At 42.9% G+C, this 21,695-nt stretch overlaps 1 protein-coding gene across 1 annotated transcript in view; it reads left to right on the forward strand.

Annotated features, from left to right (window-relative positions):
* Positions 1-19,394, forward strand: part of LOC119185179 (uncharacterized) — a 66,246-nt gene extending 46,852 nt beyond the window's left edge. Inside the window, exons 4-7 of the mRNA XM_037434280.2 lie at positions 1,171-1,287; positions 6,424-6,588; positions 17,358-17,492; positions 19,206-19,394. Coding sequence (XP_037290177.2) covers positions 1,171-1,287; positions 6,424-6,588; positions 17,358-17,492; positions 19,206-19,394 — 606 coding nt within the window. The remainder of the gene's footprint in view (positions 1-1,170; positions 1,288-6,423; positions 6,589-17,357; positions 17,493-19,205) is intronic.
* The last annotated feature ends 2,301 nt before the right edge of the window (positions 19,395-21,695 follow it).

The raw sequence follows: 21,695 nt of genomic DNA on the forward strand, positions 1-21,695 counted from the left end.
GGCCGTGAGTTATACCATGGTTAGAGTGTGTACTAGAACAAGGGAGTGCCCTGACCAAGCTTCCAAAAGTGAAGCCCAATCACGGTATATTCGATCTCAAGACGTTCACCAACTTTAAAGCACGCCTCACGACTTCACGCACAGGCGATAACGCTTGGATAACGCACGCAACTGCGGAACACTAAAACATGGGAGGGGGTATGCCATCGCATGCAAATTTCACGAGCGTGCCTTTCCGTGCACCACAAGGGCTGCACTGAGTAATAACAGCGTGGCGAGAAGGCACTAAAATAAGAATTTCTCGCAATATAAAAAAAACTTTTATACACTCTTTGCCCAATGCACCTTCAAATTATTGTTGGGGAAAATTCACATTTGTAAAACATGGCGATCGATTCACTTTTGAATATTACTTGGTTTTTCAGTATTACTGTTTCTTTCCTCCACAAAGAGTGTCGCTTCAATCGCAGTACCCGTAACTCCCCTTGCTGATATCACTCGCTATAGCTTTTGAAGCGCTTTTCGCCCGAACTTGTGGGACCTATTTGAATAGACCTTGTTGTCCCTCCCACCGCGGAAACACCGAGCTATGATATCGTGACGAAAACGTGTAATTTGTTCTGGCAGTGCTAAGGGCACGCCGCATTCAGTGCTTTAGTCCCAGATGCTTCGCAAGACGCTACTCACGCGGAGCACCACGAGAAATTCCAGCGTGCATATCTTACGCGAATGAAAGCTTTTTGGTAACCTTACCATAAAGGTCAATTTTCGAAAAAAAAAAAAACCGACGCCGCATGCACGTTCCCAGCGCCGCGCATGACATCGGGGCTTCACCAAGCCGAAGCCAAGAGTAGTTGCTTTGTGCCTTCGTGATCGTCAGAGGAGGTTGAATGGTTCGAAACCCTAACCGCATCATGCTACTGCTGCATGGAAGGCGAGCAGGTGATCCTGGAGGTCATCGGGACCAAAGAGAGCACTACACTCGCGTCTTCATTGTCATGCTGCTCTCGGTTCGTTTTGAAATTTTTCCGTGGTGTCCATTTTCTCGCAACACAAAAGTATTATTCATTGTCAGAGAAAAATTTGAATGAATTTCTAAAGGAGAGCACCGGTTTTTTTTTTCTATCCGAGAAACGAATACAGCTGTGTTTTTTTTTTCGTTTTACGCAGGAATTCAGGAGGCAGCAGGAGGACCTGGAGGAAAGCAATCCGATACAGAATCCCAATCGCGGTTTTCTCGTGGCGAGCTACTATATCTGGCCGGAGGCTGATGGTACCCCACCTCGGGTATTTACAAAACAAATTGAGTGAGTATTCGAAGGTGAACGTTTCCGCATTTGGTTACCATCAGTCGGGTAAGCGCAGATACGTTTACGGAGTTAGCGAACGCCATATCTGAAACGGAGTGATAGATGGAGTGACCGTATTCCAGTTGAACATAGCTCTTCTGCCTGCGTCGGTTAATATAACAATGTACCCAAAACTTTACGCAATGCTATTGTTGGCCATCGTGCATGTGTCATGTACTATACAATCTTCGGGATAGCTTTTCGGTCCGTATTTTTCAAAAATGGCATACGTAGTCGTGCTTACCCTCTAAGCTCTTAAGACTGCATCAGTCTCATAAGGGCCCTAGCAGTACGCCCTGGTGGATAATTGCTTATGGCGCTAGATCGAACCAGTGACCTCAAGGTCGCTAATCTGATCCCAGCCACCGCGGTGGCGTTTCACTGGTGGCAAAATGGTAGAGGTTCGTGTCTCATATATTGGCCTATATGTCAGCGCAGGTTAAAGAGCTCCAGATGGTCCAAGTCACCGGAGCTCTTCATCACGGCGTATCTCATAATCATACTTCAGGTTTAGGATGTAAAAGGCCCAGATATTATTATGAGGTCTCAGTACGATGCACGTGCGTCTCGGTTAGCGAAAAAAAGTCTAGCTAAGTGACTAATAAAACGATTGATTGATTGATTGATATGTGGGGTTTAACGTCCGCAAACCACCATATGATAACGAGAGACACCGTAGTGGAGGGCTCCGGAAATTTTGACATCCTGGAGTTCTTTAACCTGCACCCAAATCTGAGCACGTGGGCCTACAACATTTCCGCCTCCATAGGAAATGCAGCCACCACAGCCGGAATACGAACCCACGACCTGCGGGTCAGAAGTCGAGTATTTAAGTCACTAGACCACTGCGGCGGTGCAGCATGGATAGTGAGTCACTGCACTAAATAAGCATGTCATACAGTGATCACCGTTTGAAAGTCTGTGCAAGCTTCACTCTGTCATTATTCGCAATGTAATAGACTTCCGCGCCGCCAAGCAAAGCGGATTTCAGGAGCGTCCTCTATAGAGGAGGGTTAGTATGGCAGCGCAGTATGCAATCGCGCCTTGTTTGGCTATGCTAGGCTCCATGTTAACGCGTCAGCAAGAAATGTGCGCTACGACTTCGTACATTTTTTTTTTGCACTGTTAACAAACCGCGTCCTTCACGGTGCGATAAATACAGTTAGTTCATGCGAGACGCAAACGTTACCAGAAAACAGATGGAAACTCACGCTTTTTGAGTTCACACATATCCGCTTTGTGAGGTTTTTTTGTATGCGGTGTCAGTGAACGTGAGAGAGCATTAGATGGTCGAAATTTCTGGAGCCCTCCACTACGGAGTCTCTCGTAATCGCGTCAATGTTTCGGGACGTAAAATCCTTGATATTACTTATATAAGGTTATCTGTAGTCACGAAGGTTAGTACAAGGTTATTCCTTGACATTGTCAGCTCAGGTTTGCTCTTTTTTTATTACAACAATCTTCAGTGCTTTTGTAGCGCATAAATCATACCAAATCGCATGCGGGCAGTTGCACGTACTCGTGATTTGCTCCTTTATGAGGGACTGAGCAATCGCAAGTGAGCCGGCACTGCGCCGACTCTTTGTGTATAGGTTTATTGATATATGGTACCACACTACAAGAAATTTGCTTGTTGAAGGTTGAAAGCGAAATTGGCAAAACGTCCTACGCGCTCGGATAGCGCGGTGACTCGATGGGCTCGAAGTCTTTCCGCGGAGTTAACTGTCCAGATTGGTTTCAGCAGTGACGTAATTCAACAGCACATATTGACGTAGAAGGCCCTGAAGGCGCCAAGTGGGACACGACGATGAACGATCAGCCACCTGACGGGGAGTTAGTTACACTGCACGTCCCCTCAGGCGTTAAGGTTACTTCAAGCTCGTAGGTGACATTTATTGTATTTAATACATAATATATTAAGCGACATTGAAATTAAAGTATATAGTATATGTGCGTGTCTGTGTGCGTCTGTGTTTGCATGTGCATTGCACACAGCGCAATTATTGTGGCTCTTTGGAGCGTGACCTCGAAGAATCCGACGTTGGCAAGAGCATGCGTATGCATTTTTTTTTGTATTCATGTTTAAATTGCTTGATCGTTCAGCGCGCCACCTATAGTGCGTGGGAATTGCGAAATACAAACGCCTAGAGTAAAACGTAGCCGATGAAGGGGCCCGCCAAGGTATGCAAGTGCGGGCAAAAGGGTCAGAGACGAACGCCGAGATTTCGAATAAGTGATGCCTCGGTTTCCTGCCAGCGTTATGTCGACAGGGATAACAGCGCAACGGGAGACAACTCCAACGAACACGAGCACTCACTTCCGACTACTGAAGTTTATTGTGAGGAACAAGCAATTTTTTTGAAAAAACGACAGCGTACGACAAAAATAAAAACAGAGCTAGCTATGAAAAAGCCTGCTCTTCCGAAGCAGATCTTCCCAATGAACTTAACTTCGAAGTCGGCGCCTGTCTTCGTTGGTTTTGTTGCCCCGTGTTTTCCCTTACACTGAAATCTTTCTCGAAACGGCATACCGTGTATATCCCAAACGCACGCTGTGGTTCGGTTATTCATGTGTCTTTTTTTCTGGAGCTGCTTGAGGTGCTGATGACGATGTCGAATAATTGCAGGAATTTCCCTCTGGACGCCGTCATCATATTGACCCACATGACGTTCGACGAATTCGAGGCGAAGCTACCGTGTGCGATCACAGCGGGCGCGCCTTATAACCCGCGCAAAATTACAAACATTATGGGCATGGTGAGAGTCTGCGGCGCGTTCCTTTTGCCGTTGATTGTAATTATACCGACAGTGTTAAATTTGCTAGCCGGTGAACCTTGCAGGCATTGTTACGATTTTGACTGGTCCGTATTGAAATCTCTTGCACTCTGTCACTTTCTGTCAGAACCAAAAGACAATTTTGACAAGAAAGTATATTCGGAGGGTGTGTCGTCCTGTTTTCGTCCTCTTTTTTTTCTGATATTTCCGTTACAATAACCACTAATAACATCTCCTAGACATTACTTTGAAATATTGGCTGTTAGTTGTCATTGATTGTGTCTAACAGACACAAAAAAGCCTTTCAAGTTTTCGCTTTCCTTTATTCATTGTGAGGGTCTCGTTCTGACAGACGTAGTATGGTATATGCGACAGATTATTCGTTAGCTATACCAGCTTGCAATAAGATCACACACTACGTGGCTCCAACTGGTAGACGGAGTTTACATTTGTGATGACTGCAAGTTGGGCACGTTGAAATCAAACATCTTCAATTGCTAGGAAACGTTCTGTACTGTGTCCTTTCTAAGTCCTCGTACATACTGCATGGCGCCTGTTTCATTATGAAAAAAAGAAAGTTCCACACTCGCTGTAGTGGATACTGGTGGCGCTAATCAATGCTCTCACGTTTAAGTGCGCTAATATACCCGACGAAGTGCACGTGAGAGATGACCGGCAACGTAACTCGGTGGTGTACAGGGCATCAAAAGCATTACTCGGATGTCGCCGGTTCGCTCCCTGCCCGCGCCAAGTTACGTTTTCGTCCACCTTTATTTCTTTAAATTTCCACTACATTTAGTACTAACATCGCCTATACTTTCCTTGACAATATTATCGGTTAATTCTGATTGATATTGTGTCCAACAAAGAAAAACGATGTCTAAAAATTTTCTCTTCGTTTCGTGACTTCTATGTGCAGTTTATGCGAAGTGGCACAAACAACACTGAACAAAGCAGTCCCTCCACAGTGAGTCTAAAATGTGGAATTTTGCTTAATGACTTCCGCCAATGATTTAAAATGTGCCTGAGATATTCAACTTGGTGCAGTTGTTAGGGAGACTTTTAGGTGACTAGTTTCGCTGATTGTGGGTGTAAACAGCTAGGAGCAGATGTATTCCTCAAGTACCATCGTTTTCCCGTTTTCATTGCAATATATTCTACAGTGTGTAGTTATTGACTTATCGGAAAGTGTGCACAGTTATTGTTATCCTGTGCTTGGCGGATCACAAAAAATATTCGAACGTGCTTCATGCAGCTTAAAACAATATCGCGCTAGTTTAAGATGCGTAGGGCTCACTTTTAACTGTTCACTGTTCGGGCTTTTTAGCTGCTACCCCCTGTATAGATTGTGACGCGCGTTTATAAAATTTATATTGATCTACTAAGGTTTCAGCCTAAATACGAATAACAACGCCTGACGTGGGTCGTGCCGCAATGCTTAAAAAAGTTCACGATTATTTGGAAGTACTCTGCATGTTAACCCTTTACTGCATGATGTCGCGAATTCATGCCGTACCAAAAAACTTCGACCAAGAAAGTCACGGAAAGCGTCCCGCCTTTAATGCCGGCAGTCAAATGCTCACGAGGATCGTAGCTTTCTGCATTAAAAATCTAGTGCTATCTTGTACAATGCATTTTAGGCTAGAACCAAATTGTTTTGTAGCTGATGGCAAAGAGCGCGAAGTGCGTGCAAGAGCACCCACATCTTTATTCATTCTCGCCTGGCTGACGTAAGTTTTATCTTCATTGATTGTTTGTTTGGTGTGTATACGTACTCCAGACGTGGCACACGACATGTTGAGTTATTCTGAAGCACGTTTTCCATTGCAAGGTTTTCGTTTCTGTGGTATGTGAAGAATTCGCGACATACATAAAAATACGCATTAAAAGTGGCGTTTTAGATAATATAACCGTAGTATCACTCAAAAGTGGCTATTTAAGTCTGGAAAATGAAAACAATTTTCATTTTCTTCGGTAGTTTCACAATGTAGGCATTAAAGCGTAAGACAACGCACTAAATGCGAATGGTCCAGTTTACTCGAGAGCGTATGCGAGCACCATCGACACGCTGAAAGGTTCGATGACTGCTTCAGAAAAGACAAAGCATTCCGCCTATGATGGAATTACTCGATGGCCGAGCACTGTTCACGCCGCTGTCCGCTAACAGCGTGAATTACTTGCAGGTTGTACTCTCTCGTTTTGCGGCTCGCCAAAAAACAGTTTAGTCCTGAATAAGCTCACTACTGCCTTCGTCAACGTGACAGTCATGTGACGAAATATCCCTTTGTTTTCACGCGCAGCAAAACATTATGACCACGATGTCTCAGCAGGTGCCTTGGGTGATGCACACTACGCTAACCATCTCCACGTCATTCTGCTCACGTGTTTACATGGGAAAATCCAGGAGACTTAGGCTGGACTGGGAGTGCGTAGACCACATGCGCCGCCCAAATGGCACGGCTGCCGTGAGTGTTCACTGGTCCTCTACTACCTCAGAAACTACGAATTAACCTCGCTGTCTTCGCCAGGAAACATTCACACTTACCTTTCACACTAACTTAAGGGGGGTTGGGGAGGGGGGGGGGCTAATTATTACATGGCCTCCTAGATGGTGGTCTCGTGGTGGGTTTCTTGGGTTTCTCTCTGGCCGTTCCAAAAGCACGGAGAGAGCACGTTTCCACAGGTGGGCGTGGCCCGCTTCAGCACCGCGGCGCTGCTTATGGTCGAAAAGGCTGCGGCGCTGTTGGTGAAGCTTGCACGTAATAAAAAAATGGTTTAGTGATTTCGTATAACTTCGCACTCATTTTACAATGTCGGCCCAAGGTGTACGAGAGCAAAAGTCTATTCTTGGGAGTATGTATATTTTCAAATGCCATTTTTCGCTGTAGATTTGCTCTGCCCATAATAGAGCACTTATGATTGCGATGTCTCTGCAAGAGATCCTGATGTGCTGGAAATGTACCGCACTTCGAAGTTAGCAGGCTGTATAGCATGAAGGGCACTGGCGAATAAAAAAAAAATTACAGCCCGATCATCAAGCGACGTCAGAAGATTGCCGCGTGCAACGCTCACGAGTTACACTCGATTTAAAGGGTTGCCTTTTTTGTATATATATATATATATATATATATATATATATATATATATATATATATATATATATATATATATATACGCTATCTAGTGGGGCTAGTCTAGCTGTGCTATTCGAGAAATTAGAGGTTGTTAACTGGAATGTAATATGGCTCAGCGAAGTTACGAGGCACGTGAGACTTATATAGTGCTGAAGAATGGACACGTCCTATGCTACCGTGGAATATTTTACAGAAAAGAACTAAGGGTGAGGCTTCTGATACACAAGAGCATCGCTGGTAACATAGAGGAATACTGTAGCATCAGTGAAAGGGTGGCAAGTGTCATAATTAAGTTTAACAAAAGGTACACGATGAAGGTAGTACAGGCCGACGCGCCAACATCGAGCCATGATGATAACTTGGTTGAATGCTTCTATGAAGACAAAGAGTCGGCCATTGATGAAGTAAATACACAGTATACTATAAGGAGGTATAACATGAAAAGAATTGACCAGGCTATAAAAAGCGGCAGAAGCCTAAAAGCTGCAAAGCCAGACTTGTGCATAGGCAGAAATCGGGTGTCTGCATTGAGGAACAAGGAAGGCAATGTTATAACCAATAGGAATAGTATTGCCGAGATAGCGGAGGAGTTCTACAGAGAGCTGTACAGAAGTGCAAAAAATCAGGATGGTAATTTGAGAAACAATAATAAACCACAGGAATTCGACATCCTACCAGTAACGACAGGGTAAGTAAGGAAAGCCCGAGAAGGAATGCACAAAGGAAAAGCCGCTGCATGGTGAGAATAAGGTAAAGACGGACCTTCTGAAATATGGTGGAGAAATAGTGTTAGAAAAATTAACCACCTTAAATACGAAGTGTTACTTGACAGGAAGGATACCAAAATCTTGGAAGAACGCCAACATCAACTTAATTCATTAGAAAGACAACGTCAGGGCCTCGAAAAATTACAGGACAGTCAGGTTACTGTTCTTTCTCAACAAACTATTTACAAAAATAATAGCTAATAGAATTTACGCAATATTAGAGATCAATGAACCAAAGGACCAAGCAGTATTTCGGACCAGCTACTCCACAATATACTATAGAATACTATCATGCAGGTAATAGAGAAATATGCTGAATACAATTATGCCCTATACATAGCTTTTATAGATTAGGAGAAGGCATTCAACTCAGTCAAGACATCAGTGGCGATGCAGGCCCTACAGAATCAGGGCATCAAAGAACCCTACATAAACATACTGGAAGAAATCTACAGAGATCCACAGCCACCATAGTTCTCCATAAAAGAGTCTGACAGTATCGCAATAAAGAAGGGCGTAAGGCAGGGAGAGACAATCTCTCCAATGCTATTCACTGCATGTTTACAGGAGGTTATCAGCACCCTAGATTGGGAAAAGTTAGGGATAAAACTTAATGGAGAGTACCTCAGTAACCCCTGATTCGCTGGTGACTTAGTCTTGATAAGTTACTCAGGGGACAAATTACCGCTCATGATTACTGAACTAAATGCGAAAAATAGAAAAGTAGGTCTCAAAATCAATATTCACAAAAGTAAAGTAATGTGCAACAGGCTCGGCAGAAAACGGCACATTGCGATAGGTGGAGAGACGCTGGAAGTTGTAAAGGAATGTCTACTTAGGACACGTAGTAACCACGGAGCTAAATACTGAGAGTGAAATAGCTAGAAGAATAAGAATAGGGTAGATCACATTCGACAAGCATTCGACAGATTACATTCGGCAAGTATTCTCAAATCATGAATGGTAATCTGCCACTGACCCTCACGAGGAAGGTATATAACAGCTGCATCTTGCCAGTACTCACCTACGGAGCCGAAACCTGGAGGCTTACGAAGAAGGTTCAGCTTAAATTGAGGACGATGCACCGAACAATGGAAAGTAAATGATAGGTGTAGCTTTAAGAGATAGGAAGACAGCAGAGTGGGTCATGGAACAAACCGGGGTAAAGTGTATCATAGCTGAAATCAACAAAAAGAAATGGGCATGGGCCGCGTAGTACGTAAGGAAGGGTTCACCGTTGTTTATTAAGGGTATCTGGCTAGATTCCCAGAGAAGGCAAACGCACGAAGGGGAGACAGAGAGTTAGTTGCGCCCATGAGATTAAAAAGTTCGCAGGTATAACAGGGCAACTTTTTGAGCAGTGGCCGTAGGAAGTGAATGCCTTCTAAGAATATTTTTTTTCCGCTGTAGACTGGTGCTGTCCAGATGTTCCTGCCGAGCAGCATTTTGTATGCGCAATTAGGTCGTGCCTACGCGAGCCACCCCTGGCCCCTCCACTTGTGCCTGACTGCGTCGGCGCTACGCGGCGACATTCACTTGCTATCGTCGTCTGGTACAACTTTTAGTGCCCTGTCATTCACATGTGGAACTCCCCAGCACTTAGTCCCTTTTGCGCCTGCGCTGGCCTCATCGGAGGGTATATAAGGAAGCCACCAACGCATCCGGACCACTTCTTGAGCAGCGGCCCTAGGAAGTGGACGCCTTCTAAGAATGTTTTTCTTTCCGCTACGGACTGGTGCTCTCCAGGTATTCCAGCCGAACAGCATTCCCTGTGCGCAACTAGGTCTTGTCTATGCGAGCCTCCCTTGGCACTTCCACTTGAGTCTGATTGCGTTTGCGCTATGTAGCTACTGAAGGATCGACATCCACTTGCTATCGTTGTCTTGTACGACTCTTAGCGTCCTGTAATTCACACGTGGAACTCCCATGCATTTGGTTTCTCCTGCACCTGCGCTGGCCTCATCGGAGGGTATATAAGGAAGCCACCAACGCATCTGGACCACTTCTTGAGCAGCGACCCTAGGAAGTGGACGCCTTCTAAGAATGTTTTTCTTTCCGCTACGGACTGGTGCTCTCCAGGTATTCCAGCCGAACAGCATTCCCTGTGCGCAACTAGGTCTTGTCTATGCGAGCCTCCCTTGGCACTTCCACTTGTGTCTGATCGCGTTTGCGCTATGTAGCTACTGAAGGATCGACATCGACTTGCTATCGTTGTCTTGTACGACTCTTAGCGTCCTGTAATTCACACGTGGAACTCCCATGCATTTGGTTTCTCCTGCACCTGCGCTGGCCTCATCGGAGGGTATATAAGGAAGCCACCAACGCATCCGGACCACTTCTTGAGCAGCGGCCCTAGGAAGTGGACGCCTTCTAAGAATGTTTTTCATTCCGCTACAGACTGGTGCTCTCCAGGTATTCCAGCCGAACAATATTCCCTGTGCGCAACTAGGTCTTGTCTATGCGAGCCTTCCCTGGCACTTCCACTTGTGTGTGATTGCGTCTGCGCTACGGGGCCACTGAAGGATCGACATCGACTTGCTATCGTCGTCTTGTACTATCCTTAGCGTCCTGTCATTCACCCGTGGAACTCCTCGGCACTTGGTTCCTCCTGCTCCTGCACCTGCGCTGGCCTCATCGGAGGTTGATAGGGAAGCCACCAACACATCCGGACCACTTTTTGAGCAGTGGCCGTAGGAAGTGGACGCCTTCTAATAATCTTGTCCTTTCCGCTACAGGTTGATTTTCGTATTATTATTTTTTGTTTATATTACGTACTCACTAGCGGCTGCTGCTCGTAAGTGTTGCTTTTTCGTTTTCTTTGCACAACATGCCCACTAACACCGAGCTTGCTAAGAAAATTATGCAACTTGAGTCACTGATTCGTGCTAAGCTTGACCATCTTCTTGGGGATCTTATGTCTGAGATATAGAATAAGTTAGAAGATCAGAGACTTCACAGTCTTTCATCTCTTGGCGAGAGCGTACATTACTTCAGTGAGCATTATGATTCCGTGCGCACGTCAGTATATGGCCTGGTGCAGTCAAACAAAGCACTGAGGGCGGAAAATTACGAGCTATCTAGAAAGATTGAAGATATGGAGCAATACAGTAAGCTCAACAACATTAAAATCAAAGGAGTTCCATGTACACAAGGCGGGGACTGTGCAGTTCTTTTGAAAACCATTTTGAACACTTCGATTTTTTTTTCTATTCTATAGCTTCTGACTGAAATGATGTCGTTGCTTCCTTTGGAGGAAAATAAATCCCTGCTTGCTAATTCTTCTCGTTCATTGCTGCAAATCAATGCGCGTAGCTTGCCCAAAACAATGACACTATTGCTTTTACTGACTCGCTCTGTCATTCATTTTCATTTTTATGTGTTACTGAAACATGCCTAGGATCTTGCGTTGGTAATCTGTATGAATTTCGATCGTATAATTCTGAATATTGTCACCGTGATTCGGGTTGCTATGGTGGATCAGCTGTCTTTATATCGTCTAAGATTAAATGCAAAGGCTAGTCTGACCTATATTTAAATGTTCTGACTGCGAATCAATATGGATCGAGGCTGACTGATTATTGCCAGTATTTATAGATCCCCATCTTCATCTATTCCGCGTTTTAACGCAATCTAACTGCTTCACTCAACATCGTCACTGCTGACGATAAGCACGTTGTTCTGGTCAGTGACATAAATATTAACCTAATGGAAACACATAATGACAGTACCATAGCATATAGCAATTGTTTTTTTTTTGCTTCGGGCTTGAGTCCTTAATTTCATCCCCTACTCGATTCTGACCCACTAAAACAAATACTCTTAATGACCACGTACTAAGTATCATACCGCCAATGCCAACCGCAGAAGTCATTGATGTGCCAATCACCAGTCTTCCCATATTTGTAACTCTCGCTGTAAATCTTCCTTGCCATAACGCGTGTCACTTCACTTCAACCTTCAATCGGGAAAACTTCATCAAGGATAATCAGGGCACTGACTGGACTTCTATTGGCAGCTCGCAAAATCCCGAGGAAGCTTTAGGTGACTTTTCCTGCCTATTTCTTATAGCTATGTATGCAAATACTAAACCGGTTAAATGCAAGAAAATATTTCAGTTGCACCGCAATCCGTGGTTCTCTCAATGCTTGTTAACGAGTGTGCGAAAAAACCTTTATAGGAAAACTAAGACAGCCATTTAATAATAATCTGAGACACACGTATAAAAAATATAGTAGCATGCTGAATAGTCTTCTCAAACAAAGAAATGGCTTTACTATCATAAAGAACTCTGTAAGTAAAAAAATGACCCAAAGAAAAAATAACAGTTTTTCAATGACTTTTTGAACAGACCTCAGGTTAGTAATATAAATGATAAAATCAGGTATGATCAGCAAATCTGTACTGTGTCATCTGACATAGCTGAGTCTTTTAATGATTACTTCTACGATATCTCTAAGAACAGGCCCACAGCATTTTCATGCCCTTCTACCAGCTGTACCCATTCTTTTTTTTCTTTTTCCTAATACTACTGATAAAGTATATTCGACAATTCTGAGTCTAAGAAACTGTAGTGCTGTGCTAGACAACATATCGGCGTTTCATTTAGGGTTTTCTGCTACAGATATTTCGGAAGTACTAAGTGATATAATTAATGGCATTATTTTGAACTTGACACATTACTGAACTCACTAAAGCAGTTAAGTTAATGCCAGTACACAAAAAGGCGAGACAACAGATGTCCGTAATTATCGTCCTATTTCTATTTTGTCCTTCATCAGCAAATTTATTGAAAAATTATTTTTGAAACTTATTACAAGTACCTCAACAAATTTCAGTTACTAAAGCCTTCTCAATTTGGTTTTCTTGCTGGTAGTTCTAGGACTTTAGAATTGCTATCATTAACCGATTTCTTGAAATCTTCAATCGACAACGGTAATTTAGCAGGGTCAGTTTTTCATGATTTAATGAAAGCCTTTGACACCAGCAGTAATAATTTTTATTTAGCAAGTTATAATCCTTAGGTGTCACTGGACAATGCTTAACATTCATAACTAATTACCTACTTGATCGTGAACAATCAGTGTGCATAGGGGGTGTTATTTATACCGTTAAAATTATAAATCAAGGGGTACCACAGGGCTCTATTCTTGAACCCTCACTGTTTTGTATCTATAATAATGATTTGCCTTGCTACCTTGATGATTCTAGCGTTATTCTTTACGCTGACAATACGGCTATTTCTATGTCACATAAATAATTAACTACTTTGATTATTAAGATGAACAACGAACTGACCGTCGTTGTCAAGTGGTGTCGTATGAGCAACTTAATTAAAAAAAACTCAGTTGATCATTTTTCAAACCTTTAAAAAATGCATCCTTGTATACCACAGGTGTCTATTGACCACCACTTCATTCCTGCATCTGATTGTGTGTGTTTTCTGGGCATAAAATTAGACCACTACTTGAGGTTCAACAATCATATACTTTGTGTCGAACAAAAAACAGCATTTGGTATAAGATTACTCCCTAAATCTCGTTCATTTTGTTTCTCTTGAAGACTTATTGTCTTTATACTTTGCCTTCATACATAGTCACGTCACCTATGTAATTACTTCACAAAGTAACTGACACCTAGAATACTCATCTTTTATACGTACAGCACATTCAGAATCAGGTCATTCGCATTATTATTAGCAGTTAATTTTATTCCAATGCTACCCCACTTCTTTGGGCTAACCGCATTCTTGCTGTGTCTGGCTTGTTTTATTTTCACTTAATCACAATGTTATTTGAACAGATGAGCAAACAGCTTGTCTTTGGTTTAATCGATGCTAGATTACTCACTCACATCAACAGCACTAGGTTTGCCCATAATCATAAGTTTCCTTTTACCTAAACGTAACACGAACTATGGGAAAATGACTTTCTATTTCGCAGTCATTAATCTTTAGAATTACTCACCGTACTCAGCAAAATCGTTGTCATCATTGCATACATTCGAACATGAACTTAAAAATTTCGTTTGTATAACAAGGCTGACAACAATACTATTTCATAATGTAAAGGGCAAGTAATTTGAAATTTTAGACTGGTTTTTTTTTGGTTTGCTTAATCCACTTGTATTTTGTTGTAGTTCTTTTGAACTTCCACTGTTTACTTCCACCTACGTTGTGTAATATGACATGCTGTTACAATTAAACCTTTTATTGTTATGGTTAACTGAGGGTCACACTGCAGTCAGCGGATCATGGGAGAGGCCTTTGTATTGCAGTGGGCGTAGTCAGAATAATATATATATATATATATATATATATATATATATATATATATATATATGTGTGTGTGTGTGTGTGTGTGTGTGTGTGTGTGTGAGTGTGTGTGTGTGTGTGTGTATATATATATATAGTGGTGGAGGTGCCGCAGCGTTGCAAGTAGTCGAGTAGATCCTCCGTGAGCCGTCACAACGTGGTTTATTTCGACGTTTCAGCATGAGTCTGGTCTTACACAGAAATGAGGGTACAGTTTGGGAACGCGAAAAAAAGAAAGAAAGCATTATTAACATTAGGTAGAACCCCTCCCCTCCCCTTCCCTCGCCAGCCCCTTTACACCTATTTTTCTTTTTTTTTTCTGGTGATCACCTTTAGGATGTCCGCGGTCTGCATATCCTTTCTTCCACTAGCGTATTGTTCCCGACCAGACGGCGCCGCATGGCTCCGGTGATTCAGTGTGGGGAAGAACTTTTTTAAGAAGGTTAAGCCTTTACCTACTCAGTGCCTCGCCCCGCCGCGGTGGTCTAGTGGCTAAGGTACTCGGCTGCTGACCCGCAGGTCGCGGGCTCAAATCCCGGCTGCGGCGGCTGCATTTCCGATGGAGGCGGAAATGTTGTAGGCCCGTGTGCTCAGATTTGGGTGCACGTTAAAGAACCCCAGGTGGTCAAAATTTCCGGAGCCCTCCACTACGGCGTCTCTCATAATCATATGGTGGTTTTGGGACGTTAAACCCCACATATCAATCAATACTCAGTGCCTCCTGGACGTCTCGTCGTTGAAAGAGGAGTGCCACGCATTGCCACGGAGGCTAGCAAGCGGGTACAACGTCAATTCTGACCCGCTCCTGGAATACGCAGTATGGGCCTCCTGATTGTGCACAGGGTTGTTGCAGGACACGTTATGCTTGGCACAATTGATTGGATGCTTTAATTGCTGCGAGTGTACCCGGATTTTCATTTATTCCTCTATTGAGGGTGTTAAATTGGTGGGTGAGGTGTGAATTGCGTTATTCAAGTTCACGGTTTGATATAAATCCCGTTTCCAAGAGTTACTGATAGTTTGTCGAATGCATGGTCGAAAAGGTTGAGATGTTTTGATAGAGGTAGACTTGGGGCTGATTTCGCACTGGCTCAGTTATTATGGAAACGAATCCAAAATGGTGTTTCTGCTTTTCCGAAGTACTACATACTGCACACATTGCATTCGAGTAGGTATACCACATTAGAGGAATCGCATGTTAGATTTCCTCGTATGTTAATTGAAAACTTGGATTATGTTTTGGTTGGTTTGTCTGTTTCTCGCACCACTTTACATACAAGACATAGTGACTTTAAAACAAGGTTGGCATGAATGATCAGGGGTGAAGTATTGATTTGAAAGTGGACAAATGTGTCTTTGAGGTGGTATGGTCGTCGGTAAACGACGCCAGGAACGAATGGGAATGTGCGTTTCAGACGTTCACTTTGTTCAAGAATGTTGTAATGTCCTTTAGGATTTTGTTTACAATGGGTAAGTTTGTCCTGTTAGTTAAACAGAGGTTTGTTTGTTGCGGGTCTTCTTTCGGTGGTCGCTTCGCAAGTAAGTCATCACGCTTCGGTTTTTTAGCTTTCTGAACGGCGTCATGTGGCAGGTAGTTTGTTTATCGATCATAAGTTATGGCCTTTGTGAGGTCGTGTCAAAATCGGCGTCTTTTGAGCAGATTAGCTTAATCCGGTGAGCCTGGCTGTATGTAATACTGCTTTTTTTTGTATGGAAAGGTAAATAAACTGGTCCCTATGACTAACACCAATCTCCGCCATAACACTTTATCGAACGAGGAAATCACCCTGGTAACTTATTTCGAACAGAATAAATACCAAGCCATTATTACTACAAACATTGTCAGAAGAGACCATGTCCCCAACCCCGCGTTTCCTAAATACCACTACAACACCGCCACCCAGAAAACCATTAACGGTAGAAACGAGCACCCATCTATGAACACACCCTGATCCTGTGATTGTAAGTATATCTGACACGAGTTTGTCACCTGACGAAGAAAAAGTGCTATACAAAAGACTAAGCCTCTTCCCGACTACAAAATTTTTTGACGAATTCCACTTGCTCCGAGACCTCGACAACTTCGCTAGAAACTTAAGGTAGTGCGAATATTTTTTGGACAGGCCTTCTAGCCACGAAACAATTCACCGTCGTAAAACAAATGATTGGAGAGCGAACACTAATCGAGACAAGTGCCTGGACCTCTATATAACCGCAGTACAGAAAGATATAGTACACGAATACCACAGACAGAAAGGAAACCGAGAAACCTTGACAAAATCTGAAAAAATGAGTGTGAGAAATGTGGCATCTAGGACAGACATAACAATAAAACCCGCTGACAAAGGAGGAGCAACTGTAGTCCTTAATGCAATCAACTACTCACAAGAAGCATACCGCCAACTAGACGACTCAAAATTTTACGAACGCCTCCAGGGTGATCCGACAGACGAATACAAACGTATTGTATCAACAGAACTAAGGAAACTGTTTGGTGCAGAAAAGATAACCAACACTGACCACCAACTGATGCGAGCAGCATACCTTCGTCCAGGTCGCTTTTACATCCTCCCAAAAATTCATAAACCCGGTAACCCAGGTCGACCAATCATATCAGGCATCGGTGCAATAACTTAGCCCATATCAGGGTACGTGGACAAACTAATAAGCCACATTCCATGCAGGCTCACGTCGTACCTAACAGACACCACAAATTTTCTTAGGCACATTGCAAGTCTGTGTGTGCCGAAAAACTCGTACTTGGTTACTCTTGATGTGTCCTCAATGTAAGCAAATATTCCTTACGATGACGGCGTGGCTGCATTACAACATATATATATATATATATATATATATATATATATATATATATATATATATATATATATATATATATATATATATATATATATATATATATATATATAGTAGACATACTCGATTGGTGTACTACTTGTCCTCAGTGTGCAATTTGGCGTTTTCATCATTCATTTTCATTTATCCTGCCCTTTTCTCTGGTGCAGTTCTGCAATGACCCCTTGGCGATCTACGGCAATATTAAGCTCGATAGGCGCAACCATATAATTGCGAGCACCACGACTGACCCTATGCATATGCTAATGACGACGTTCGAGACGAACGAAACCATCTATTTGAAGGTATTAGAAGCTTTAATACATTTACATTCATTTGTAAGATTTATTGAATGGATGAAGCAAGTGTTACTTAAAGCGTTCTGTTTACATAGAAGTCTTTTTCTGACGATAGCCTGCTGACCCCAGGGCACTCTAAAAAAAAGCAATGCGCATGCGCATTGAACAGCATGCGCAACAATGGGTCATTCATTTAGCTGAGTGATCGCTTCAGACATATTTAGCATTGGCAGCGTGAAAAAGTGCTAATGCCCAACTCTTGCACTACGTCCAGAGTGAGCGAGGTCGCCGCATCAACAATCGATAGACTTAGCTTCTTTGTGTGTGAACTGCGCTTGTGCTTAACAGCAGGGATAAGACACTCACGTTAACAATTACTGCAAAAGCACGTCCCCCAAAATCGTTTTCGCGAAAAGTGGCGTCCTTCTGGGCGTCTCCTAGTTGTGCTTGTGTAAGCTCCGCTTTCTATCTCACTGTGAATTCAGTCGAATTTCATTACTCCGTAAAAATTACTAGAGGACGGTTTTTTCGAAATCTCCATGCATGCGGCAGCGAGCTCTTCGCAGGAAGAAATTTGAGTTCCCCTATTTGACCCGGCTACCTATACTCATTAAATGATATCTTGTTTTTTCTCTACAAATACCGTCATAAATTATCACTCTGGCCATCTGCAGATACCTTACACAGCTGAAAAAAAGTGATTGGGAAGGCAGCGAGCTTTCATAAATCTTAAGATATTCGGGCAAGTTTGTTCAAACAACCGTGTAATCTTCACTATATACTTGCAAACACGTTGGTTCCCCTACGAATCCAAATAACTGCCGGTTTATGAAAACGCGCCTTTCCTTTAAGCGACCACCGGCAAATTCGTACTCTAGCCACTACAAGAAGTACTCAAGCCATAGAGTCCTTTAATACAGTTAAACTTTTTTATAAGAGACCATTCCGATAGCAATTCTTGTCTTTTAAATGAGATGTATTTTATAAGCAGGGTGCCTCATATGCATTTTCTTAACAATCCACATTTTACTGTAGACACACTTGTGTCTTTTATACCGATTTGTCTCCTATATCAGTGCCTCATATAAAGGGGTTTGACTGTACTCTATAGCGGTAAATCTGGCTCCAGTGTCCACGCATGGCGCTTTAGCAAGCAAGGGAATGATGGGGGTACATCAAACTTGTCTAATCTGCGTTCTCAGCATCACAACCTTGATCTATTTAAGCTTACCAATTCAAATCAGTGACGAAGTTGACAGCGTACTCTTTTTTTTTATTCCATACAAAAACCAAAACACAATACTCAACAAAGCCACAAGTGCTTTCAAAGCGGCAAGCATGAAGATTAGGCAAATCCCTATAGTAATCACCGGTGGCTGAATGACCAGAGTGCCAGATTTTCCTCTGGTATAATAACAAAAAACCTATGATTTGAACAGCTGTGATCGCTCAGTGGCCGTCATTTCACTTAAAACTGCTGTATATAAAAAAGTGCGCTGCTCTTAGCGACCGCGCGCAGTTCTATCTAGCCGCAGTATACACGTCATAGTGGCAGCATACACGGCGCCTGCGACGCGTGGCAAGTGGCAATGCGGCAGAAAGTAGTGCGTCGTGTAATGAAACACTCCCCAGCGGTCTTGTAAAGTAAAATAATTGTACTAAACATGAGACGTGCCGCATCGCATAACCATGTGTATCGATCTATGTTGGATGTTACAGTACTGCAAGCTCAGGAAAGAATACGCTAACATCCCGTTCGGCCTGTCCATATTCGACCTAGAATGTGAGGACTGGGGAAACGCCTGCACAAAGGACAACACAGCCATACCAGGCACGAAGCGGTTCACGCAGGTCACGGATACCTACGCTACTGTCAAGAGCTGGACCAAGGGCAGTTTTCCATGCTAATGACGGAGATTAACCGTCCTAAATATGTTACGAGCTCGCTGGTCGACTTCTTTTTGAGATTACGTTTCGCTTCGACGTATAATACGACGTATCCCTTGCGTGGTGAACGATTGACTGTTCGCCACGGGTGGAGACGACCACGAACTGATTGTACGGCGTGTGTACAGAATCTTATAAGTATTTCTACTTTTTTAAATAAAAGTACTTCTATGGTGCTTGTAAAGTAGGGGCATGCCATACATGACATTCTCTAACGTTATTTGTTGATTTCTTCACAGTTTATTGCTCTTTTGTGCTGGGAAGTTGCTGAAGTAGCGATAGTGTGGGAAAATTACTTTACTTATCCCTTCAGTTGCGTATTTATCCTTACGTGTGCTACAATGTCTGTCTTACTGTTACGAATACTTGCACGACTTCAGAGAGTTTCACTTAAGTCTATGCCTGCACAGCTTTTCGCTTACTCATACACACGTGATGAACCCTTGGGAGGCAATCGATGTATTTCCTTTGCATATTGTTATAATGCTCCGCAATCTATGCCAGTGGGAATTACAGGGCTCATAATTTTACCGTAAACGCATTAACTGTTGTGGTTGAAATACTTATCGCTGTGTTGACATCATGAAGCACATAACATGGCCAGATATCGACCAAGAGTTACCAGAAGCGTGTTGTTCATCTTCCCGTTTTCTTTAGTAGACATACTCATTGGTGTACTACTTGCCCTCTGTCTGCAACTTGGCGCAATAATAAAAGAACCAGCGCCCACGATTCTGCATCATAATGCGTCAGTTCTTGTGAAAATTTAGCTCACGTGTTCATGCTCAACTTGAAGTCATTGTTAACAGTTATTGAAATTGACAGGGCTTCCTTTTAGTGCCTGATCACCCAGATCACGCTTTCTGCTCACCCCAGGCGGCTTCATAGCCGGCAACCCCCTCGAAGCGGTGGCATGACAGCCATTGCCACGGCACCAGGGATTGTTTTCAAGGTGGACATAAAAAACAATGTTGCCAAAATATGGCAAAACTAGACATAGAGTGCTAACTTCAAAAACAGTGAAACCAGCAAAAAGTAACTGTGCTTTTCCAACAACTACCACGGCGTTTTTTTTTTGTTTCATTAAAGAGTGCTCAACTTAAGAATATTTTTCTCATTTCTTCCTTAGTTGCGACTGTATCACGGGTGAAAAAAATGGAGCAGTCCTTCCACGTTGATTGAGTCTCAATCAATAAAGATATACAACGCGAAACAAGCTCATTGGCGCTATTGCGGATGTATACGTGCCACCGAAATTAGGCAAATCGCCGTAATCACCACTGGTGTTTTAAATGCGAAGAATATATCTATCTATCTATCTATCTATCTATCTATCTATCTATCTATCTATCTATCTATCCATCTATCTGTTTAGCGGCTTACGACTTTCAGCTCTCCTAGCAGTTTAGATAATGGTATCCATACCAAGTTTGGTATGACATAACTGTTGGCGCACATAACTGACCAGTCGTAACATGAAAATCATGGCATGTCATGAATGCCGTGATTTACATTTTATGGTCTTGCTGCTGTTGCGGTGGTTTCGTTCACAGGAGAAATTGCAAAACTGGTACGGTATGAGATGACTGCATAGTGAACATAAGAGACGGACTCTAACGTGGATATCATGATATGTATGTCATGTAAGTTATGACTCAGCGTTTCGCTAACTTCATATATACTAAATTTGGTATTACGGGACGTGGATGGATGACGAAGGTACATGGTTGGTGCCAACATGAAAATCTTGACATGCGTGTCATGCAAGAACATGACCACAAACCACGCTCATGATTCGCTTGCAGCCGTTTCGTTCGCTTCGCACATACCAAATTTGGTATTACTTGACTTCAATGGATTACGAAGGTAAAATCACACGTCCTAACATGATCGACTAAGGTTGCACTATGGGCTTGTTGGTTATTCATGTTGTTCGAGGTATCGCGCATCCAGGACAGGACAGAGAAGACACAGAAAACACACACGGCGCTAACTTTCAACAATACGGTTTAATATCAGAAACAGCAATACTTATACCAAAACATGGCACGTCACAACCACGTACTAGAACCAGAAAATTGTGATCTACTGCAACTCATGCGACGTCCAAATAATGCAATTCTTTCAATGATAATGATACTTATGGCTTGCGCATACATGCGTCCCCAAACTTAGCAATGAATTTCGTTTCTATAATAAGCCTTGTCATTTAGTTGGTGTTCTTCTGATTACGCTGGTGCGATTAAAGGGGGGTTGTTCAAA

Source organism: Rhipicephalus microplus, chromosome 3 (assembly GCF_043290135.1).
Source record: "Rhipicephalus microplus isolate Deutch F79 chromosome 3, USDA_Rmic, whole genome shotgun sequence".
Lineage (NCBI taxonomy): Eukaryota > Metazoa > Arthropoda > Arachnida > Ixodida > Ixodidae > Rhipicephalus > Rhipicephalus microplus.